This window comes from Salmo salar, chromosome 23, assembly GCF_965601325.2.
Source record: "Salmo salar chromosome 23, fSalSal1, whole genome shotgun sequence".
NCBI lineage: Eukaryota > Metazoa > Chordata > Actinopteri > Salmoniformes > Salmonidae > Salmo > Salmo salar.
This window is the reverse complement of record NC_138313.1, coordinates 11,536,041-11,554,900: the sequence shown is the minus strand read 5'-3', so window position 1 is coordinate 11,554,900 and position 18,860 is coordinate 11,536,041. Positions and strand designations below refer to the sequence as shown.

The window sequence follows — 18,860 nt, the reverse complement described above, 5'->3', positions numbered from 1 at the left end:
AGAGCGTCTGCTAAATGACTTAAATGTAAATGTAAATGTAATCCTTGATGAAAACCTTCTCCAGAGCGCTCAGGACCTCAGACTGGGGCGAAGGATCCCCTTCCAACAGGACAAGGACCCTAAGCACACAGCCAAGACAATGCAGGAATGGCTTCAGGACAAGTCTCTGAATGTCCTTGAGTGGCCCAGCCAGAGCCCGGACTTGAATCCGAACGAACATCTCTGGAGAGAACTGAAAATAGCTGTGCAGCGACGCTCCCCATCCAACCTGACAGAGCTTGAGAGGATCAGCAGAGAAGAATGGGAGAAACATCCCAAATATAGGTAAGTCAAGCTTGTAGCATCATACCAAAGAAGACTCAACGCTGTAATCCCTGTCAAAGGTGCTTCAACAAAGTACTGAGTACAGGGTCTGAATATTTACTGTACCAGTCAACATTTTGGACACACCTACTCATTCAGGGGTTTTTCTTAATTTTTACTATTTTCTACATTGCTGAATAATATTCATGTTGGAACCAAAAAAGTGTTAAACATCTAAATATATTTTATATTTCAGATTCTTCAAAGTAGTCACCCTTTGCTTTGATGATAGCTTTGCACACTCTTTTCCACCAGTCTTGAAGGAGTTTCCACATATGCTGAGCACTTTTTGGCTGCTTTTCCTTCACTCTGCAGTCCAAATCATCCCAAACCATCTCAATTGGGTTGAGGTCGGGTGATTGTGGAGGCCAGGTCATCTGATGCAGCACTCCATCACTCTCCTTCTTGGTCAAATAGCCCTTACACAGCCTGGAGGTGTGTTTTTTTTGGGTCATTGTCCATCATGAAGTGCTTTGAGAGACTAGTCAAGGACCATATCACCTCCACCCTACCTGACACCCTAGACCCACTCCAATTTGCTTACCGCCCCAATAGGTCCACAGACGACGCAATCGCAATCACACTGCCCTAACCCATCTGGACAAGAGGAATACCTATGTGAGAATGCTGTTCATCGACTACAGCTCAGCATTTAACACCATAGTACCCTCAAATCGTCATCAAGCTCGAGACCCTGGGTCTCGACCCCACCCTGTGCAACTGGGTCCTGGACTTCCTGACGGGCCTTCCCCAGGTGGTGAGGGTAGGTAACAACATCTCCACCCCGCTGATCCTCAACACTGGGGCGCCACAAGGGTGCGTTCTCAGCCCTCTCCTGTACTCCCTGTTCACCCACGACTGTGTGGCCATGCATGCCTCCAACTCAATCATCAAGTTTGCAGACGACACTACAGTGGTAGGCTTGATTATCAACAACGACGAGACGGCCTACCGGGAGGAGGTGAGGGCCCTCGGAGTGTGGTGTCAGGAAAATAACCTCACCCTCAACGTCAACAAAACAAAGGAGATGATGGTGGACTTCAGGAAACAGCAGAGGGAGCAGCCCCCTATCCACATTGACGGGACAGTAGCGGAGAGGGTAGAAAGTTTTAAGTTCCTCGGCGTACACATCACGGACAAACTGAAATGGTCCAACCACACAGACAGCGTGGTGAAGAAGGCGCAGCAGTCCCTCTTCAACCTCAGGAGGCTGAAGAAATTCGACTTGTCACCAAAAACACTCACAAACTTTTACAGATGCACAATCGAGAGCATCCTGTCGGGCTGTATCACCGCCTGGTACGGCAACTGCTCCGCCCATAACCATAAGGCTCTCCAGAGGGTAGTGAGATCTGCACAACGCATCACCGGGGGCAAACTACCTGCCCTCCAGGACACCTACACCACCTGAGCCACTGCCTGTTCACCCCGCTATCATCCAGAAGGCGAGGTTAGTACAGGTGCATCAAAGCGGGGACCGAGAGACTGAAAAACAGCTTCTATCTCAAGGCCATCAGACTGTTAAACAGCCATCACTAACATTGAGTGGCTGCTGCCAACATACTGACTCAACTCCAGCCACTTTAATAATGGTAAAATTGATGTAATAAATGTATCACTAGCCACTTTAAACAATGCCACTTCATATAATGTTTACATACCCTACATTACTCATCTCATATGTATACACTGTACTCTATACCATATACTGCATCTTGCCATCTTGATGTAATGTATCACTAGCCACTTTAAACAATGCCACTTTATATGTTTACATACCCTACATTACTCATCTCATATGTATATACTGTACTCTATACCATCCACTGCATCTTGCCTATGCCGTTCTATACCATCACTCATTCATTTGTTAGCTAGCCAGCCATCGAGGTTAGCTAGCCAGCTATTTCCGTCCCCCGCGACGCCTTTTTTCCTAACCCAGCCAACTATTACCGATGAGCAGCATTGTAGAAACTAAATACATTACAAGGAACGTCTTGATTAGTGTTATGTTAGCTAGCTAGCTACAAAGTTGCTTTGTATCATGACAAGGTGTAGTACTGAAACTATCGAGGTTACCTAGCCAGCTACACATTCAAAGTCAACAACGCAGCCACTGCTAGCTAGCCTACTCCACCAGCCAGCAGTACTGTATCATTTTAGTCAATAAGATTTTTGCAACGTAAGCTTAACTTCCTGAACATTCGAGACGTGTAGTCCACTTGTCATTCCAATCTCCTTTGCATTAGCGTAGCCTCTTCTGTAGCTTGTCTACTATGTGTCTGTCTATCCCTGTTCTCTCTCCTCTGCACAGGCCATACAAACGCTCCACACCGCGTGGCCGCTGCCATTCTAACCTGGTGGTCCCAGCGCGCACGACCCACGTGGAGTTCCAGGTCTCCGGCAGCCTCTGGAACTGCCGGTCTGCGGCCAACAAGGCTGAGTTCATCTCAGCCTATGCTACCCTCCAGTCCCTAGACTTCCTGGCGCTGACGGAAACATGGTTTACCACAGATAACACTGCTACTCCTACTGCTCTCTCCTCGTCTGACTACGTGTTCTCGCATACCCCTAGAGCATCGAGCCAGCGGGGTGGTGGCACTGGAATCCTCATCTCTCCCAAGTGGACATTCTCTCTTTCTCCCCTGACCCATCTGTCTATCTCCTCATTTGAATTCCATGCTGTCACAGTTACCAGCCCTTTCAAGCTTAACATCCTTATCATTTATCGCCCTCCAGGTTCCCTTGGAGAGTTCATCAATGAGCTTGACGCCTTGATAAATTCCTTTCCTGAGGATGGCTCACCTCTCACAGTTCTGGGTGACTTTAACCTCCCCACGTCTACCTTCGACTCATTCCTCTCTGCCTCCTTCTTTCCACTCCTCTCCTCTTTCGACCTCACCCTCTCACCTTCCCCCCCTACTCACAAGGCAGGCAATACGCTTGACCTCATCTTTACTAGATGCTGTTCTTCCACTAATCTCATTGCAACTCCCCTCCAAGTCTCCGACCACTACCTTGTATCCTTTTCCCTCTCGCTCTCATCCAACACTTCTCACTCTGCCCCTATTCTGATGGTATTGCGCCGTCCCAACCTTCGCTCTCTCTCTCCCGCTACTCTCTCCTCTTCCATCCTATCATCTCTTCCCTCTGCTCAAACCTTCTCCAACCTATCTCCTGATTCTGCCTCCTCAACCCTCCTCTCCTCCCTCTCTGCATCCTTTGATTTCCTCTGTCCCCTATCCTCCAGGCCGGCTCGGTCCTCCCCTCCTGCTCCGTGGCTCGACGACTCACTGCGAGCTCACAGAACAGGGCTCCGGGCAGCCGAGCGAAAATGGAGGAAAACTCGCCTCCCTGCGGACCTGGCATCCTTTCACTCCCTCCTCTCTACATTTTCCTCTTCTGTCTCTGCTGCTAAAGCCACTTTCTACCACTCTAAACTCCAAGCATCTGCCTCTAACCCTAGGAAGCTCTTTGCTACCTTCTCCTCCCTCCTGAATCCTCCTCCCCCTCCCCCCCCCCCTCCTCCCTCTCTGCGGATGACTTCGTCAACCATTTTGAAAAGAAGGTTGACGACATCCGATCCTCGTTTGCTAAGTCAAACGACACTGCTGGTCCTGCTCACACTGCCCTACCCTGTGCTTTGACCTCGTTCTCCCCTCTCTCTCCAGATGAAATCTCGCGTCTTGTGACGGCCGGCCGCCCAACAACCTGCCCACTTGACCCTATCCCCTCCTCTCTTCTCCAGACCATTTCCGGAGACCTTCTCCCCTACCTCACCTCGCTCATCAACTCATCCTTGACCGCTGGCTACGTCCCTTCCGTCTTCAAGAGAGCGAGAGTTGCACCCCTTCTGAAAAAACCTACACTCGATCCCTCCGATGTCAACAACTACAGACCAGTATCCCTTCTTTCCTTTCTCTCCAAAACTCTTGAACGTGCCGTCCTTGGCCAGCTCTCTTGCTATCTCTCTCAGAATGACCTTCTTGATCCTAATCAGTCAGGTTTCAAGACTGGGCATTCAACTGAGACTGCTCTTCTCTGTGTCACGGAGGCTCTCCGCACTGCTAAAGCTAACTCTCTCTCCTCTGCTCTCATCCTTCTAGACCTATCTGCTGCCTTTGATACCGTGAACCATCAGATCCTCCTCTCCACCCTCTCCGAGCTGGGCATCTCCGGCGCCGCCCACGCTTGGATTGCGTCCTACCTGACAGGTCGCTCCTACCAGGTGGCGTGGCGAGAATCTGTCTCCGCACCACGTGCTCTCACCACTGGTGTCCCCCAGGGCTCTGTTCTTGGCCCACTCCTATTCTCGCTATACACCAAGTCACTTGGCTCTGTCATATCCTCACATGGTCTCTCATATCATTGCTATGCAGATGACACACAATTAATCTTCTCCTTTCCCCCTTCTGACAACCAGGTGGCGAATCGCATCTCTGCATGTCTGGCAGACATATCAGTGTGGATGACGGATCACCACCTCAAGCTGAACCTCGGCAAGACGGAGCTGCTCTTCCTCCCGGGGAAGGACTGCCCGTTCCATGATCTCGCCATCACGGTTGACAACTCCCTTGTGTCCTCCTCCCAGAGTGCTAAGAGCCTTGGCGTGACCCTGGACAACACCCTGTCGTTCTCCACCAACATCAAGGCGGTGACCCGATCCTGTAGGTTCATGCTCTACAACATTCGCAGAGTACGACCCTGCCTCACACAGGAAGCGGCGCAGGTCCTAATCCAGGCACTTGTCATCTCCCGTCTGGATTATTGCAACTCGCTGTTGGCTGGGCTCCCTGCCTGTGCCATTAAACCCCTACAACTCATCCAGAACGCCGCAGCCCGTCTGGTGTTCAACCTTCCCAAGTTCTCTCACGTCACCCCGCTCCTCCGCTCTCTCCACTGGCTTCCAGTCGAAGCTCGCATCCGCTACAAGACCATGGTGCTTGCCTACGGAGCTGTGAGGGGAACGGCACCTCCGTACCTTCAGGCTCTGATCAGGCCCTACACCCAAACAAGGGCACTCCGTTCATCCACCTCTGGCCTGCTCGCCTCCCTACCTCTGAGGAAGCACAGTTCCCGCTCAGCCCAGTCAAAACTGTTCGCTGCTCTGGCACCCCAATGGTGGAACAAGCTCCCTCACGACGCCAGGACAGCGGAGTCAATCACCACCTTCCGGAGACACCTGAAACCCCACCTCTTCAAGGAATACCTGGGATAGGATAAAGTAATCCTTCTAACCCCCCCCTTAAAAGATTTAGATGCACTATTGTAAAGTGGTTGTTCCACTGGATATTATAAGGTGAATGCACCAATTTGTAAGTCGCTCTGGATAAGAGCGTCTGCTAAATGACTTAAATGTTAAATGTAAAAATTTATATATTTTTATTCATTTCTTTACACTTGTGTGTGTAAGGTAATTGTTGTGAAATTGTTAGGTTAGATTACTCGTTGGATATTACTGCATTGTCGGAACTAGAAGCACAAGCATTTCGCTACACTCGCATTAACACCTGCTAACCATGTGTATGTGACAAATAAACAACGCCATAAACGCTGTCTGCCATCTGCCCGGTAAAGCTGAAACCGGAATTCAGCCGTTTAGAGCACATTTCTCCAGCGTGCCAGTGGTCATCGAAGATGAGCATTTTCCCACTGAAGTCAGTTATGACGCCGAACTGCAGTCAGGTCAAGACCCTGGTGAGGACGTCGAGCACACAGATGACCTTCCCTGAGACAGAATCTGACAGTTTGTGCAGAAATTCTTTAGTTGTGCAAACCCACAGCTTCATCAACTGTCAGGGTGGCTGGTCTCAGATGATCTCACAGGTGATGAAGCCGTAAGTGGAGGGAAAGGGGGATGCCTAGTCAGTTGTACAACAATGCATTCCACTGAAATGTATAATTTTTTTACCTTTATTTAGCTAGGCAAGTCAGTTAAGAACAAATTCTTATTTACAATGACGGCCTACCCCGGACAATTGTGTGTGTGTGTGTGTGTGTAGCAACTCAGAGCAGAGAGATTGCAGCCATTATGTGTGGGGTAAACAATTAGCCTGCTATGACTCCGCGGTTGGAGTACCTTAACCCCTGTTGGGGCCTGACACACACACTCACACAAAACACAAGGCAAGGTCAGGCTCAGGGGTGAACAGGTGTCCTTGCTCTGCAGGTGTTACCCTTATTTTCACAGCCTGTCTGACAGGCAACAAACATGCCATGGAGAGGAGGACTGTTGTTCAGGGAAGGTGTTTTGGGATTTTGTGCCAGTAATTAGCTTTGAATTGCCTCAGAAAGTTTTTTTGGTCAAAATTGTAATCACTGAAAGGCAAATCTCACCATAGATCGGCCCGACAACTGAAACAGTAGATTTTTGCAGAAACTCTACAGAAATATCAGGAAACATTATAACATCCATACACTACAAAACCAACACTGTAATGGGGGCAATGCTCCAAAACCTTTGAACTCTTGTTAAAACAAAAACTGCAGGCTGCCGTCGGCCGGTGCCACCCTAAAGCAAAAAATATCAGACTTGTTCTCCCCTACCAACACTACAACCCCAATTTCCTCACCCCCACTACCCCCCATCCCCTCGAACCAGCAGACCAGTAGAGAGAGGGCCGGGAGGGGGGTGTCCAGTCCTTGTGTTGCCTCCAGGTGTTGCTGACACCGATCCACCCACTCACACAGGGCCAGGGCTGTAGGTCTTTGTATGGCGGGCTGACCAACTCCCTCCGGGGCCTCCCTGCCTCCTGGTGGCCCAGAGCTCAACTAATCCACCATGCGTGAGTGAGCCAAATACCATCTGTGTTTGTTTGGCAACAAAGGGGTCACTTGTCTTTCCATGTCTTCACTGCATGGGGAGGGCTGGGCTGGAGTGGAGGGGCAGAGGGAGGAAGGAAGTGGACTGGCGGTATGAAAAATAATTCAAGTCAGCTAGCTGAGCGACAAACTGGGGTCTGTATCCCTGATAACAAACTAGGCTTGCAAAACGAGGTAATCTATGGTAGTCTATGGTAACTTTGTTCATTTATACTTGAATAACCTTTTAAAAAAGTATTCATATACAGTGTAAATGTTTTATATCTGTGCCCATATTGTCCATGAGTTTCTAGTAGAAAGACCATGTGGCTTAAGAGAAAATAGCCTAATTAATGAAAAAAGCATCTAATCAACAATGGCATTATTTTCTATTAATTCTGCAACTCTTCTAACTACTGACTTTAACTCACAACTGCCACCAGTTTGGCGTCAATATTTACAACAAAGACATTGACATTATGTATTTTACAAAGTGTGTAAAAAATATATAAAGGACATGCTGAAACCCTTATATTAAACACCAATGGTATTCACTAAGTTGACGGTATATATTTAGGATAATGTTTGACAACTTTGTCACTATTTTAAAATCATCGTACTTAATTATTTTTTATATAAACTCAGCAAAAAAAGAAACGTCCCATTTTCAGGACCCAGTCTTGCAAAAAATTCGTAAAAATCCAAATAACTTCACAGATCTTCATTGTAAAGGGTTTAAACACTGCTTGTTCGATGAACCATAAACAATTAATGAACATGCACCCGTGGAACGGTCGTTAAGACACTAATAGCTTACTGACGGTAGGCAATTAAGGTCACAGTTATGAAAACTTAGGAAACTAAAGAAGCCTTTCTGCTGACTCTGAAAAACACCAAAAGAAAGATGTCCAGGGTCCCTGCTCATCTGCGTGAACGTGCCTTAGGCATGCTGCAAGGAGGCATGAGGACTGCAGATGTGGCCAGGGCAATAAATTGCAATGTCCGTACTGTGAGACGCCTAAGACAGCGCTACAGGGAGACAGGACGGACAGCTGATCGTCCTCACAGTGGCAGACCACGTGTAACACCTGCACAGGATCGGTACATCCGAACATCACACCTGCGGAACAGGTACAGGATGGCAACAACAACTGCCCGAGAAACACCAGAAATGCACAATCCCTCAATCAGTGCTCAGACTGTCCGCAATAGGCTGAGAGAGGCTGGACTGAGGGCTTGTAAGCCTGTTGTAAGGCAAGTCCTCACCAGACATCACCGGCAACAACGTCGCCTTTGGGCACAAACCCACCATCGCTGGACCAGACAGGATTGGCAAAATGTTCTCTTCACTGAAGAGTTGTGGTTTTGTCTCACCAGGGGTGATGGTCGGATTCGCGTTTATCGTCAAAGGAGTGAGCGTTACACCGAGGCCTGTATTCTGGAGCAGGATCAATTTGGAGGTGGAGGGTCCGTCATGGTCTGGGGCGGGGTGTCACAGCATTATCGGACTGAGCTTGTTGTCATTGCAGGCAATCTCAATGCTGTGCGTTACAGGGAAGACATCCTCCTCCCTCATGTGGTACCCATCCTGCAGGCTCATCCTGACATGACCCTCCAGCATGACAATGCCACCAGCCATACTGCTCGTTCTGTGCAGGATTCCCTGCAAGACAGGAATGTCAGTGTTCTGCCATGGCCAGCAAAGAACCCGGATCTCAATCCCATTGAGCACGTCTGGGACCTGTTGGATCAGAGGGTGAGGGCTAGGGCCATTCCCCCCAGAAATGTCCGGGAACTTGCAGGTGCCTTGGTGGGAGAGTGGGGTACCATATCACAGCAAGAACTGACAAATCTGGTGCAGTCCATGAGAAGGAGATGGACTGAAGTACTTAATGCAGCTGGTGGCCACACCAGATACTGACTGCTACTTTTGATTTTGCCCCCCTCCCTTTTGTTCAGGGACATATTATTCCATTTCTGTTAGTCACATGTCTGTGGAACTTGTTCCGTTTATGTCGCAGTTGTTGAATCTAATGTTCATACAAATATTTACACGTTAAGTTTTCTGAAAATAAACGCAGTTGACAGTGAGAGGACCTTTCTTTTTTTGCTGAGTTTATAAGACCACACAGAGGCCCAAAGATAATTACAGACACCTGTGATAATCTCAAGTACCCAAAAAGGCCACTAGATGTCATGTGATAAAATCCTTGAAAGTTATCCAAATTCTGGTAGTTTACAGGTAAACATAGAAAGTTAGCAGTAATATAATACCCTCCCTTTGCAACCCTATAACAAACTAACAAGTGAAAAAGGAGTCTCCACTTTCGGTTTCTTCTTTGGAGCAACTAGCACCCCAAAACACTGGCCTACCTTTCACTGTTCTGTTCATTTTAGAACATCACTGAGGCTTTTTGTTAGCTTCCTGCCAAGCAGAAAGTTGCTTGAAAGGGCTGATAGGGCTATCCTCTCAGATAACTGTCAAATGTCCTTGCATTAGCTACCAGGTGGAGCAACAACATCAGTTAACCCTTGTGTGGTGTTCGGGTCTGTAAGAACCCATATTCAATGTTTACTAAAATAAAAATGATACAATGATTGAACCTGAGACTCATTGGCCTTGGCTCATTTTCTGTGAAGAACATGTAAAATAACACATTTTCATTGAGTGCACACTGCACCCCCCTACACATGTATATTACATATGTGGTGTTTCGGTCCACTTGAACCGAGGGTAATAATAGTGTGGAAAAGTGTGTGTGTATGTGTGTAGGTGAAAACAAGTACAAATTAAACAAAAAGGTTTGCTGTGTGCCTTCACTCTGTCCTCCTCCTCCCTGGCCTAGCACCAAGAACCTGTCTGTCTGTCTCCCTGCCTGTCTGCCTGTCTCCCGCTTTTCTCGCACTCTTTACCCTTTGTAGTGTGTGAAGATGAAGAATTTTCAGAATATGAGGACCATATCTCTGTCAATTCGGTGTCTGACAGGGAGTTGGAAGAAGAGGATGAGATTTACCCCCAGCCAGTCCCAGGACCAGCCCGTCAGCAGCCAACTCCTCAGCAGCTTGAAGGAGGAGAAATACGGATGTCATTTTTTTTTTATTGAGAGGTCTTCTTGCCCAAGGAATGAGCCACCCCGCATGGCTGCCAACGTGATAAGGATGCAACCAGGGCCGACGCAGATGGCGGTTACTCATGTGCAGGACATAGTCTTCTTTTGAACTGTTCATCCCAGACACCATTCTGAAAATGATTCTGGACTGCCCTAATTTGGAGGGAAGGTGTGTTTTTGGAGAGAGACGGAAGGAGATGGACCAAACTCATTGACATGCATACTTTGGGGTTCTTATCCTTGCTGGTGTTTTCACATTCAAATGGGGAATCCACAGAATCCTTGTGGGATGCAAAAACTGGCAGATAACTTTTCTGTGCAACAATGTATCTGGAAAACTTCCACATTATTTCCAGGATTATCCACTCCGATAACCGAGACACCAGACCAGTTCGGCGGCAGAGAGACAAGCTAGCTGTAATCAGGTCAGTGTGTGGGATAAGTGGGTGGACCGCCTTCCTCTGTTTTACAACCCTGGACCCAACGTTACTGTTGATGAGCAGCTTATACCATTTAGGTGCTGCTGCCCCTTCAGGCAGTACATATCATCTAAACCCGCAAAATATGGAATCAAGATCTGGGCTGACTGCGATGCTGCTTCATCATATGCGTGGAACTTGCAAGTGTATACGGGGGCGCCAGGGGGAGGAGCCCCTGAGAAGAACCAAGGGATGCTGGTTGTCTTGGACGTGACAGGGACTCCGTGGCCGCAACATCACATGTGATAAGTAAAACAGCGCCGGAGAAAAAGGCAGTTTTATGTGCCGCCAACCGATTGCGTTTTTTGGTTCGTAACTTATTTTTTTACTTATTTTGTACATAATGTTGCCGCTACCGTCTCTTATGACCGGAAATAACTTCTGGACATCAGGACTGCGATTACTCACCACGGACTAGCAGAATCCTTTTTTTCCTTTGACGAGTCTGACGAGCCCGACGCGAACGATATACTACTTTCTCGGGAAAAGGCCCAGATCTGCCTTATGAGAATTCGTAGGCGATCGAATAAACCCCCACTTCCTTCCATTCAGCTAGCAAACGTGCATTCTTTGGAGAATAAAATACCTTCGCGGAAGATTAAACTACCAAAGGGACATTCAAAACAGTAATATCTTATGCTTCACAGAGTTGTGGCTGAACGACGACACTATCAACATACAGCTGGTTGGTTATACGTTGCACCGGCAGGATAGAACAGCAGCGTCTGGTAAGACAAGGGGCAACGGACAAAGTGTTTTTGTAAATAACCGCTGGTGCACGATATCTAAGGGAGTCTCGAGCTATTGCTCGTCTGAGGTAGAGTATCTCAGGATAAGCTGTAGACCACACTATCTACCCAGAGAGTTTTCATCTCTATTTTTCGTAGCTGTTTACATAGCACCACAGTCAGAGGCTGGCACTAAGACAGCACTGAATGAGCTGTATTCCGCTATAAGCAAACAAGAAAATGCTCACCCAGAGGCGGCCCTCCTAGTAGCCATGGACTTTAATGCAGGGAAACTTAAATCTATTTTACCAAATTTCTATCAGCATGTTAAATGTGCAACCAGAGGGGAAAAAAAAAACTCTGGACCACCTTTACTCCACACACAGAGACGCATACAAAGCTCTCCCTCGCCCTCCATTTCGCAAATCTGACCATAATTCTATTCTCCTGATTCCTGCTTACAAACTCAAATTAAAGCAGGAAGCACCAGTGACTAGATCAATAAAAAAGTAGTCAGATGAAGCAGATGCTAAGCTACAGGACTCTTTTGCTAGCACAGACTGGAATATGTTACGGGATTCCTCCGATGGCATTGAGGAGTACACCACATCAGTCATTGGCTTCATCAATAAGTGCGTTGATGACATCATCCCCACAGTGTCTTCACTGACATTTTCAACCTCTCCCTGTCCGAGTCTGTAATACCAACATGTTTCAAGCAGACCACCATAGTGCCTGTGCCCAAGAACACTAAGGTGAACTGCCTAAATGACTACCGACCCGTAGCACTCATCTGTAGCCATGAAGTGCTTTGAAAGGCTGGTCATGGCTCAACACCCAACCCTAGACCCACCTGAATTTGCATACCGCCCCAACAGATCCCCAGATGATGCAATCTCTATTGCACTCCACACTTCCCTTTCCAACCTGGACAAAAGGAACACCTATGTGAGAATGCTATTCATTGACTACAGCTCAGCGTTCAATACCATAGTGCCCTCAAAGCAAATCAATAAGCTAAGGACCCTGGGACTAAACACCTGCCTCTGCAACTGGATCCTGGACTTCCTGACGGGCCGCACACAGGTGGTAAGGGTAGGTAATAACACATTCGCCACGCTGATCCTCAACTCAGGGGCCCCTCAGGGGAGCGTGCTCAGTCCCCTCCTGTACCCCCTGTTCACTCATGACTGCACGGCCAGTCACGACTCCAACACCATCATTAAGTTTGCCAATGACACAACAGTGGTAGGCCTGATCACCAACAAGACAGCCTATAGGGAGGAGGTCCGAGACCTGGCCGTGTGGTGCCTTGACAACAACCTCTCCCTCAATGCGATCAAGACAAAGGAGATGATTGTGAACTGCAGGAAAAAGAGGACCGAGCACACCCCATTCTCATCGACGGGGCTGCAGTGGAGCAGGTTGAGAGCTTCAAGTTCCTTGGTGTACACATCACCAACAAACTAACATGGTCCAAACACACCAAGACAGTCGTGAAGAGGGCACGATAAAACCTATTCCCCCTCAGGAGACTGAAAAGATTTGGCATGGGTCCTCAGATCCTCAAAAGGTTCTACAACTGCACCATCAAGAGCATCCTGACTGGTTGCATCACTGCCTGGTATGGCAACTGCTCGGCCTCCGACTGCAAGGCATTACAGAGCGTAGTGCGAACGGCCCAGTACATCACTGGGGCCAAGCCTTCTGCCATCCAGGACCTCTATACCAGGCGGTGACAGAGGAAAGACTCCTGAACACCTAATCAAATGGCTACCCAGACTATTTGCATTGCCCCCCCCCCCCCTCTTTTACACCGCTGCTACTCTTTGTTGTTATCATCTATGCATAGTCACTTTAATAACTCTACCTACATGTACATATTACCACCTCAACTAACCGGTGCCCCCGCACATCGACTCTGTATCGGTACCCCCCTGTATATAGTCTCGCTATTGTTATTTTACTGCTGCTCTTTAATGACTTTTATTTCTTATTCTTATCTGTATTTCTTTTTAAACTGCATTGTTGGTTAGGGGCTCGTAAGTAAGCATTTCACTGTAAGGTCTACTACACCTGTTGTATTCGGCGCATGTGACTAATACAATTTGATTTGATAACTTTTTTACTTCGCTCAAGCTGGGACAGGAGCTCCTCAAGAGGAAGCTGACGATGGTAGGAACAGTACGAAAAAACAAGCCAGAGCTCCCACCTGGGCTGTTAAATACACGGAACAGGCCTATTAATTCCTCTGAGTTTGTGTTCACGGCTGTCACGTCCCTAGTGTCCTATGTGCCAAAGAAAGGCAAAAATGTGGTACTCATGAGTACGCTGCATAGGGATGGGCGAGTCTGTGTGGCCAGGAAACCAGAAATCATAATGGATTACAATGCCACAAAAGGAGGGGTGGACAATTTAGACAAGCTGGTGACTGGCTACAGCTGCAAAAGAAGAACCCTACGCTGGCCCACTTGTGATTTTCTTCAACATCTTGGACATCTCAGCTTACAACGCGGTTGTCATTTAGATGGCATTGAACCCAGATTGGAACAGAGGGAAGCTCCAGAGGAGACGGCTCTTTCTCGAGGAGCTGGGCAAGTCATTGGTAAGACCTCAAATCCAGAGGAGGCAACATATCCCAAGGACCCCAGCTTCTGCAGCCATAGTGAGGAGGATTCAGGAGGAGGATGCTGGTGTGAGTGATGTTGTTGCTTGTGTGTGTGTGTGTCTGAATCTCCTACCTTGGCCTGCTGTAACTATATATGTGCGTGACTGAGTGAGTGAGTGAGTGAGTGAGTGAGTGAGTGAGTGAGTGAGTGAGTGAATGAGTGAGTGAGTGAAATATTAGTAAAATTCCTGAACTAAGTGTTTTCATCATTGTAGATTGCAGCCGGTAGCAACAAGAAGAAGCGCTGCAATGTGTTGGGACCCAAGAAGGACAGGAAGACAGTACACATGCATCAAGTGCAAGAAATACATTTGCAACCACACACAGTAAAACTCTGTCCCTCATGTGGTGTATAGACCGGCCTTAATTTGTGTTCAATGGGGCTCATTTATAATTTTCATAAAATACTGTATGTAAAATTTGTCCTTCCAATTTGTTCAGTTCAAAGCAATAAACATCAATAGTGATGAAAACCTTGTTTCATTTATATTTGTTCAAGATAAACATGATTTATTCCACCCATGTTTTGATTATATAAAAAAAAAAAACGCTTTTATTGATAAATGTGATCTAGCAGAGGTAAATGGCAAATATTAACCATGTATGCTGTCTATACTGCTTGTAATTGATATAAGTCAACATCTAAGTATTAAGTAATTTTTTATGTAAATTGTTATGGCTGTATTGGGTCCATCAGACCTGTGAACATTGGGCGAATAACAAAAACATGAACACCACACAAGGGATCCTTGTATAGGCTCCTAGCTATGTTACATCGGCTAAAAATAAATGATACTTCAAGAAGAACTGTTACTGACCCTGTTACTGACCCAGTAGGCCTCTCAACTGCCTCCCTTGGTTAAGCATTACGGATTCTACAAGCAGGACCAGAGGAGTCCGAGGTAATCTCTGCCCGGTGGACTGAAACACACAACCGTGACTAAAAGTAAATCGAGCAGCTTGTCCCTCCATCTGTGCTCCTGTCTAAAGGGGCTGTGGGACTGGAGGGCTGTGGGACTGGAGGGTGGCTCTGTGGACACTGGATCCTGGGGGAATGTTCCCTAGTCAAAAGGGGCTGAGAGAGAGAGAGAGAGCGCTTCTGGCCCCCTACACCTCCCTCCCTGATTTAAGCCACATCCCAGCTGTTAACACAGACTCTGATTCAATTACAGTACAGATCTGCAAAGTCTAGACTCCTGCTGTCTGTCTACTGACTCCATGTTAACCTACAATAAAACGTCTGAATGTACATAGCAAAAACTTTATGGGGTTAAACTGAAAGTGCAAGGAAAATCTAACCCCAGAAAATCTGCTGATACAAAAACAGAGTTAGCTAAATAAATTCAGTTCATTTATGTCAGCTACTGTTCTGTATTCAGAGCATGACAACCATGATGAGGCTGTTTAGTGAAGTTGGTAACTTTGTCTGGGATCAAGGTTTGAAACAAAGGAAGGCCAGGCAGCACACATGTTTTGCAAGCTTTGGATTGAACTTTGACTTGGTCTTCCTTTTCACTACCTCTGCCTTTTAAATTAGCCGTGTGACAAGCCAGCCCTCACCGACACCTCTTAGCTCATACGTTTGGCATGCTTATTAGCTAGCCTCTCTGTCTCTCTCTCTGGCTGGCCTGACTCCACTTAAACCACCAACCCCCATACCCCAAGCCCCTCTATCTACCACCGCTCTCTGCCCAGCCTAACCCAGCCCTGCCCAGCCCAGGACAACCACCCTTCCTCTCTTTCTCTCCCTCACTCCACTTCCTCAGCCCATCTGTAACAGCCGCATGCTCGGCAGAGCAAATTTAGGCAGCAAGCAAAAAACAACAATCCACACTGGTGTTGGCCCTTTTTTTATTACCCGTTCAACTATTAACTGTGTTCTTTGCTCTGCCATGCAAATGCATTCAGATCAAAGCAGGCATCATACGAGGACACCTATATGGGCCTCTTCCTAATCCCACAATGCAGAGGGCTTCCATGGTCTTCCTCTTTTTTGGTGGGAGAAATCCATGAGCAAGTATTTTTCTATTAACTGTCTATTCCCGGAATCTGTATTCATTGGTTGACTGAAGGTGACATGGCAGGCAGACTCTAGAAGTGAACAGATAATTGGTGTTTGTTAATTCAGCCATTTTGATCAGGGTAATATCCTTCTGCAGGGGAAAGGGGAAAATTGGACATTCACGCCAGTCCCCACATGTTCAGGCAGAACAAATAATATTTAGCCAATGAAATAGTTTGTCCTAGTTTGTCACTGACACTGATAGAAACCAGTGAGGAATTACAGTACTTTAAGCAGAGTGAAACTGGGATATTGTCTCCTCTTGTGTAGATAATGGCAAAACTGTGTATGTGTGTGTGTGTGTGGGCGTGTTCCGGAGGTGGTCAGAGAGAGTGGTGTGTCAGAACCAGGAAGAGAGGAATGAAGGATTGACCTAAATGCACATTGGCCTGGATGGTTGGCTGGTTCGTGTGAGGACTCTCCCCTCAGGCACACTCACATACCGGTGGTATGCTGACTGGAATGCTTTTACTACAAAACACGCACGCACGCACAAGCACACACACACACGCACAGACTCGTATGCCATGTGTATACGTCACGCACACAGCAAGGGTTTTAATATATGTTAGGGGACAGAGGTTCTGATGCGGTTGGCAGTGTAATGTTACCTGTGATGACGTTGATGTCAGGGTAGGTGTTTTCACAGAGCTCCACTCCTAGGCTGTCCCTCTCAAAGGCCTCCCGCAGCTCCTTTTTTACTGATGCTGAGCCACACAGACGGTAGAGGCCCACAACCTGCAGAAACACACACACAACCAGGTTGAATACACACACACAACTTGCAAAAGCACACAGCAAGGTTAAATATTTTCCCAAATATAACCATTCACAACCCATTCACCCACATACACAATCCAGTCTCAATTGGTTCAAGGCTTAAAAATTCTCCTTTAACTTGTCTCCTCCCCTTCATCTATATTGATTGAAGTGGATTTAACAAATGACATCAATAAGGGAGCATAGCTTTCACCTGGATTCACCTGGTCAGTCAATGTTATGGAAAGAGCAGGTGTGGAGCAATGTTTTGTGTATATTCAGCATGACATTCATGTGAGCATTATAATATCACTACAACCCAAAATGAATGTGAAATGCAGTCATAACTTAGCTATGACAGCAATTTATTTAGACTACTTTGCATTTGTCTGGACATGCTATCAGTAGCCAGCCATCAGCCATGGGTGGAGCATTGCACTCTGGGAGTTGAAATGCTCTCTGGGAATCGTAGTATGCTGTGTAAAATCCATTGTATTTCTATGGTGTGTAGACTATATTGCAATATAGAAGCTTCAGAAATGAGTTTAAAAGTGTTTTTTTTATGTCATTTTGGATGCTCTGAGTCTCATATGGTTTTGCATAAGGAAAATGTATGTTTTATTTTTTGAAAGAAATTGAATATAGAAGATATTCTACTTGTTATTTTAGTTCTACCGGTTATTAACATATTGTTTCATGTTTAAAAAAAGAAAGCCCAGTGGTTACTCTGTGACTTTAGCTAATCAGTTTTTTTTGTTGTTGTTGTGGTATCGTTTCGGTATCGAGTATCGTTTTGGTATTGAGTAATGTTTCAGTATCGACTATTGTGATACTAAACCTGGTATCGAAGTCAAAATTCTGGTATCGTGACAACACTAAGCTGGACACAATATCTATAGTTTTTACAGACCTACAGGCTCCAACCACATGTCTATACAGGCTACTTGCCACACTGTTTGTGCCTGAGATGTCTCAGTTCTGTATAGCATTTCTAAACATCCCTCCCTCACACGAGAGGGAGAAAAATGGGCAGATTAGGCAAGGATTTAGCTTTGTGCAAAAGTAAACAGAAGTCACTGGGCACAATGAGCAAGTCCACTGAGCGAAAGCTCTACCTTTAGTTTAGGGTCAGTAGAAGCTCTGCTGAGCAACATACATACACGTGTACACACACACACACACACACACACACACACACACACACACACACACACACACACACACACACACACACACACACACACACACACACACACACAAAAATAGGAAATACTGGTCTGTCCTCATCTTAATTAAAAACAACAGAATGGTTTAGTGTGGTGAGTCAGGGACTTTCTGAATGAACCCTGAATGAGTGAGTATACACACACACACAGGTTGGACCCCTGACTAAGCCAATCAGTAGGGAGTGGAACTTTACAGTGTCACGTCCTGACCAGTGAAAGAGGTCATTTGCCATAGTAGTATGGTCAGGGCGTGGCAGGGGGGTTTGTTTTGTATGTATTTTGGGTTTTCTGTTTCTATGTGGGTTTGTTCTAGTTGTCTATTTCTATGTGTTGATTTTCATGTTCGGCCAGGTATGGTTTCCAATCAGAGGCAGGTGTCTTTCGTTGTCTCTGATTGGAAGCCATACTTAGGCAGCCTGTTTTTCCTTTGGGGTTGTGGGTAGTTGTTTCCCGTTCTAGTCTGAGTACCTGACGGGACTGTGTTGGTCGTTTTGTTATTTTGTCAAGTGTCGTCATTAAAATATTGAAAATGAGCACTATCCACGCTGTGTCTTGGTCTCCATTTCACGACCCCTGTGACACACAGGTTGAAAAAAGATGGTTGCACCTGCAACATTTACAGACTTCTGACCCCTCATAGCTTCTAGCAAAACAATGCAAGCGC

General features: G+C 46.7%; 1 protein-coding gene across 2 annotated transcripts in view; it reads right to left on the bottom strand.

Annotated features, from left to right (window-relative positions):
* The window catches only part of LOC106584049 (rho GTPase-activating protein SYDE2), an 89,024-nt gene that overhangs the window by 18,296 nt on the left and 51,868 nt on the right, over nt 1-18,860 (bottom strand). For both annotated transcript variants that reach the window (XM_014168859.3, XM_014168863.3), the window contains exon 4: nt 16,823-16,949. In XM_014168859.3, the coding sequence (XP_014024334.3) occupies nt 16,823-16,949 (127 nt within the window). The remainder of the gene's footprint in view (nt 1-16,822; nt 16,950-18,860) is intronic.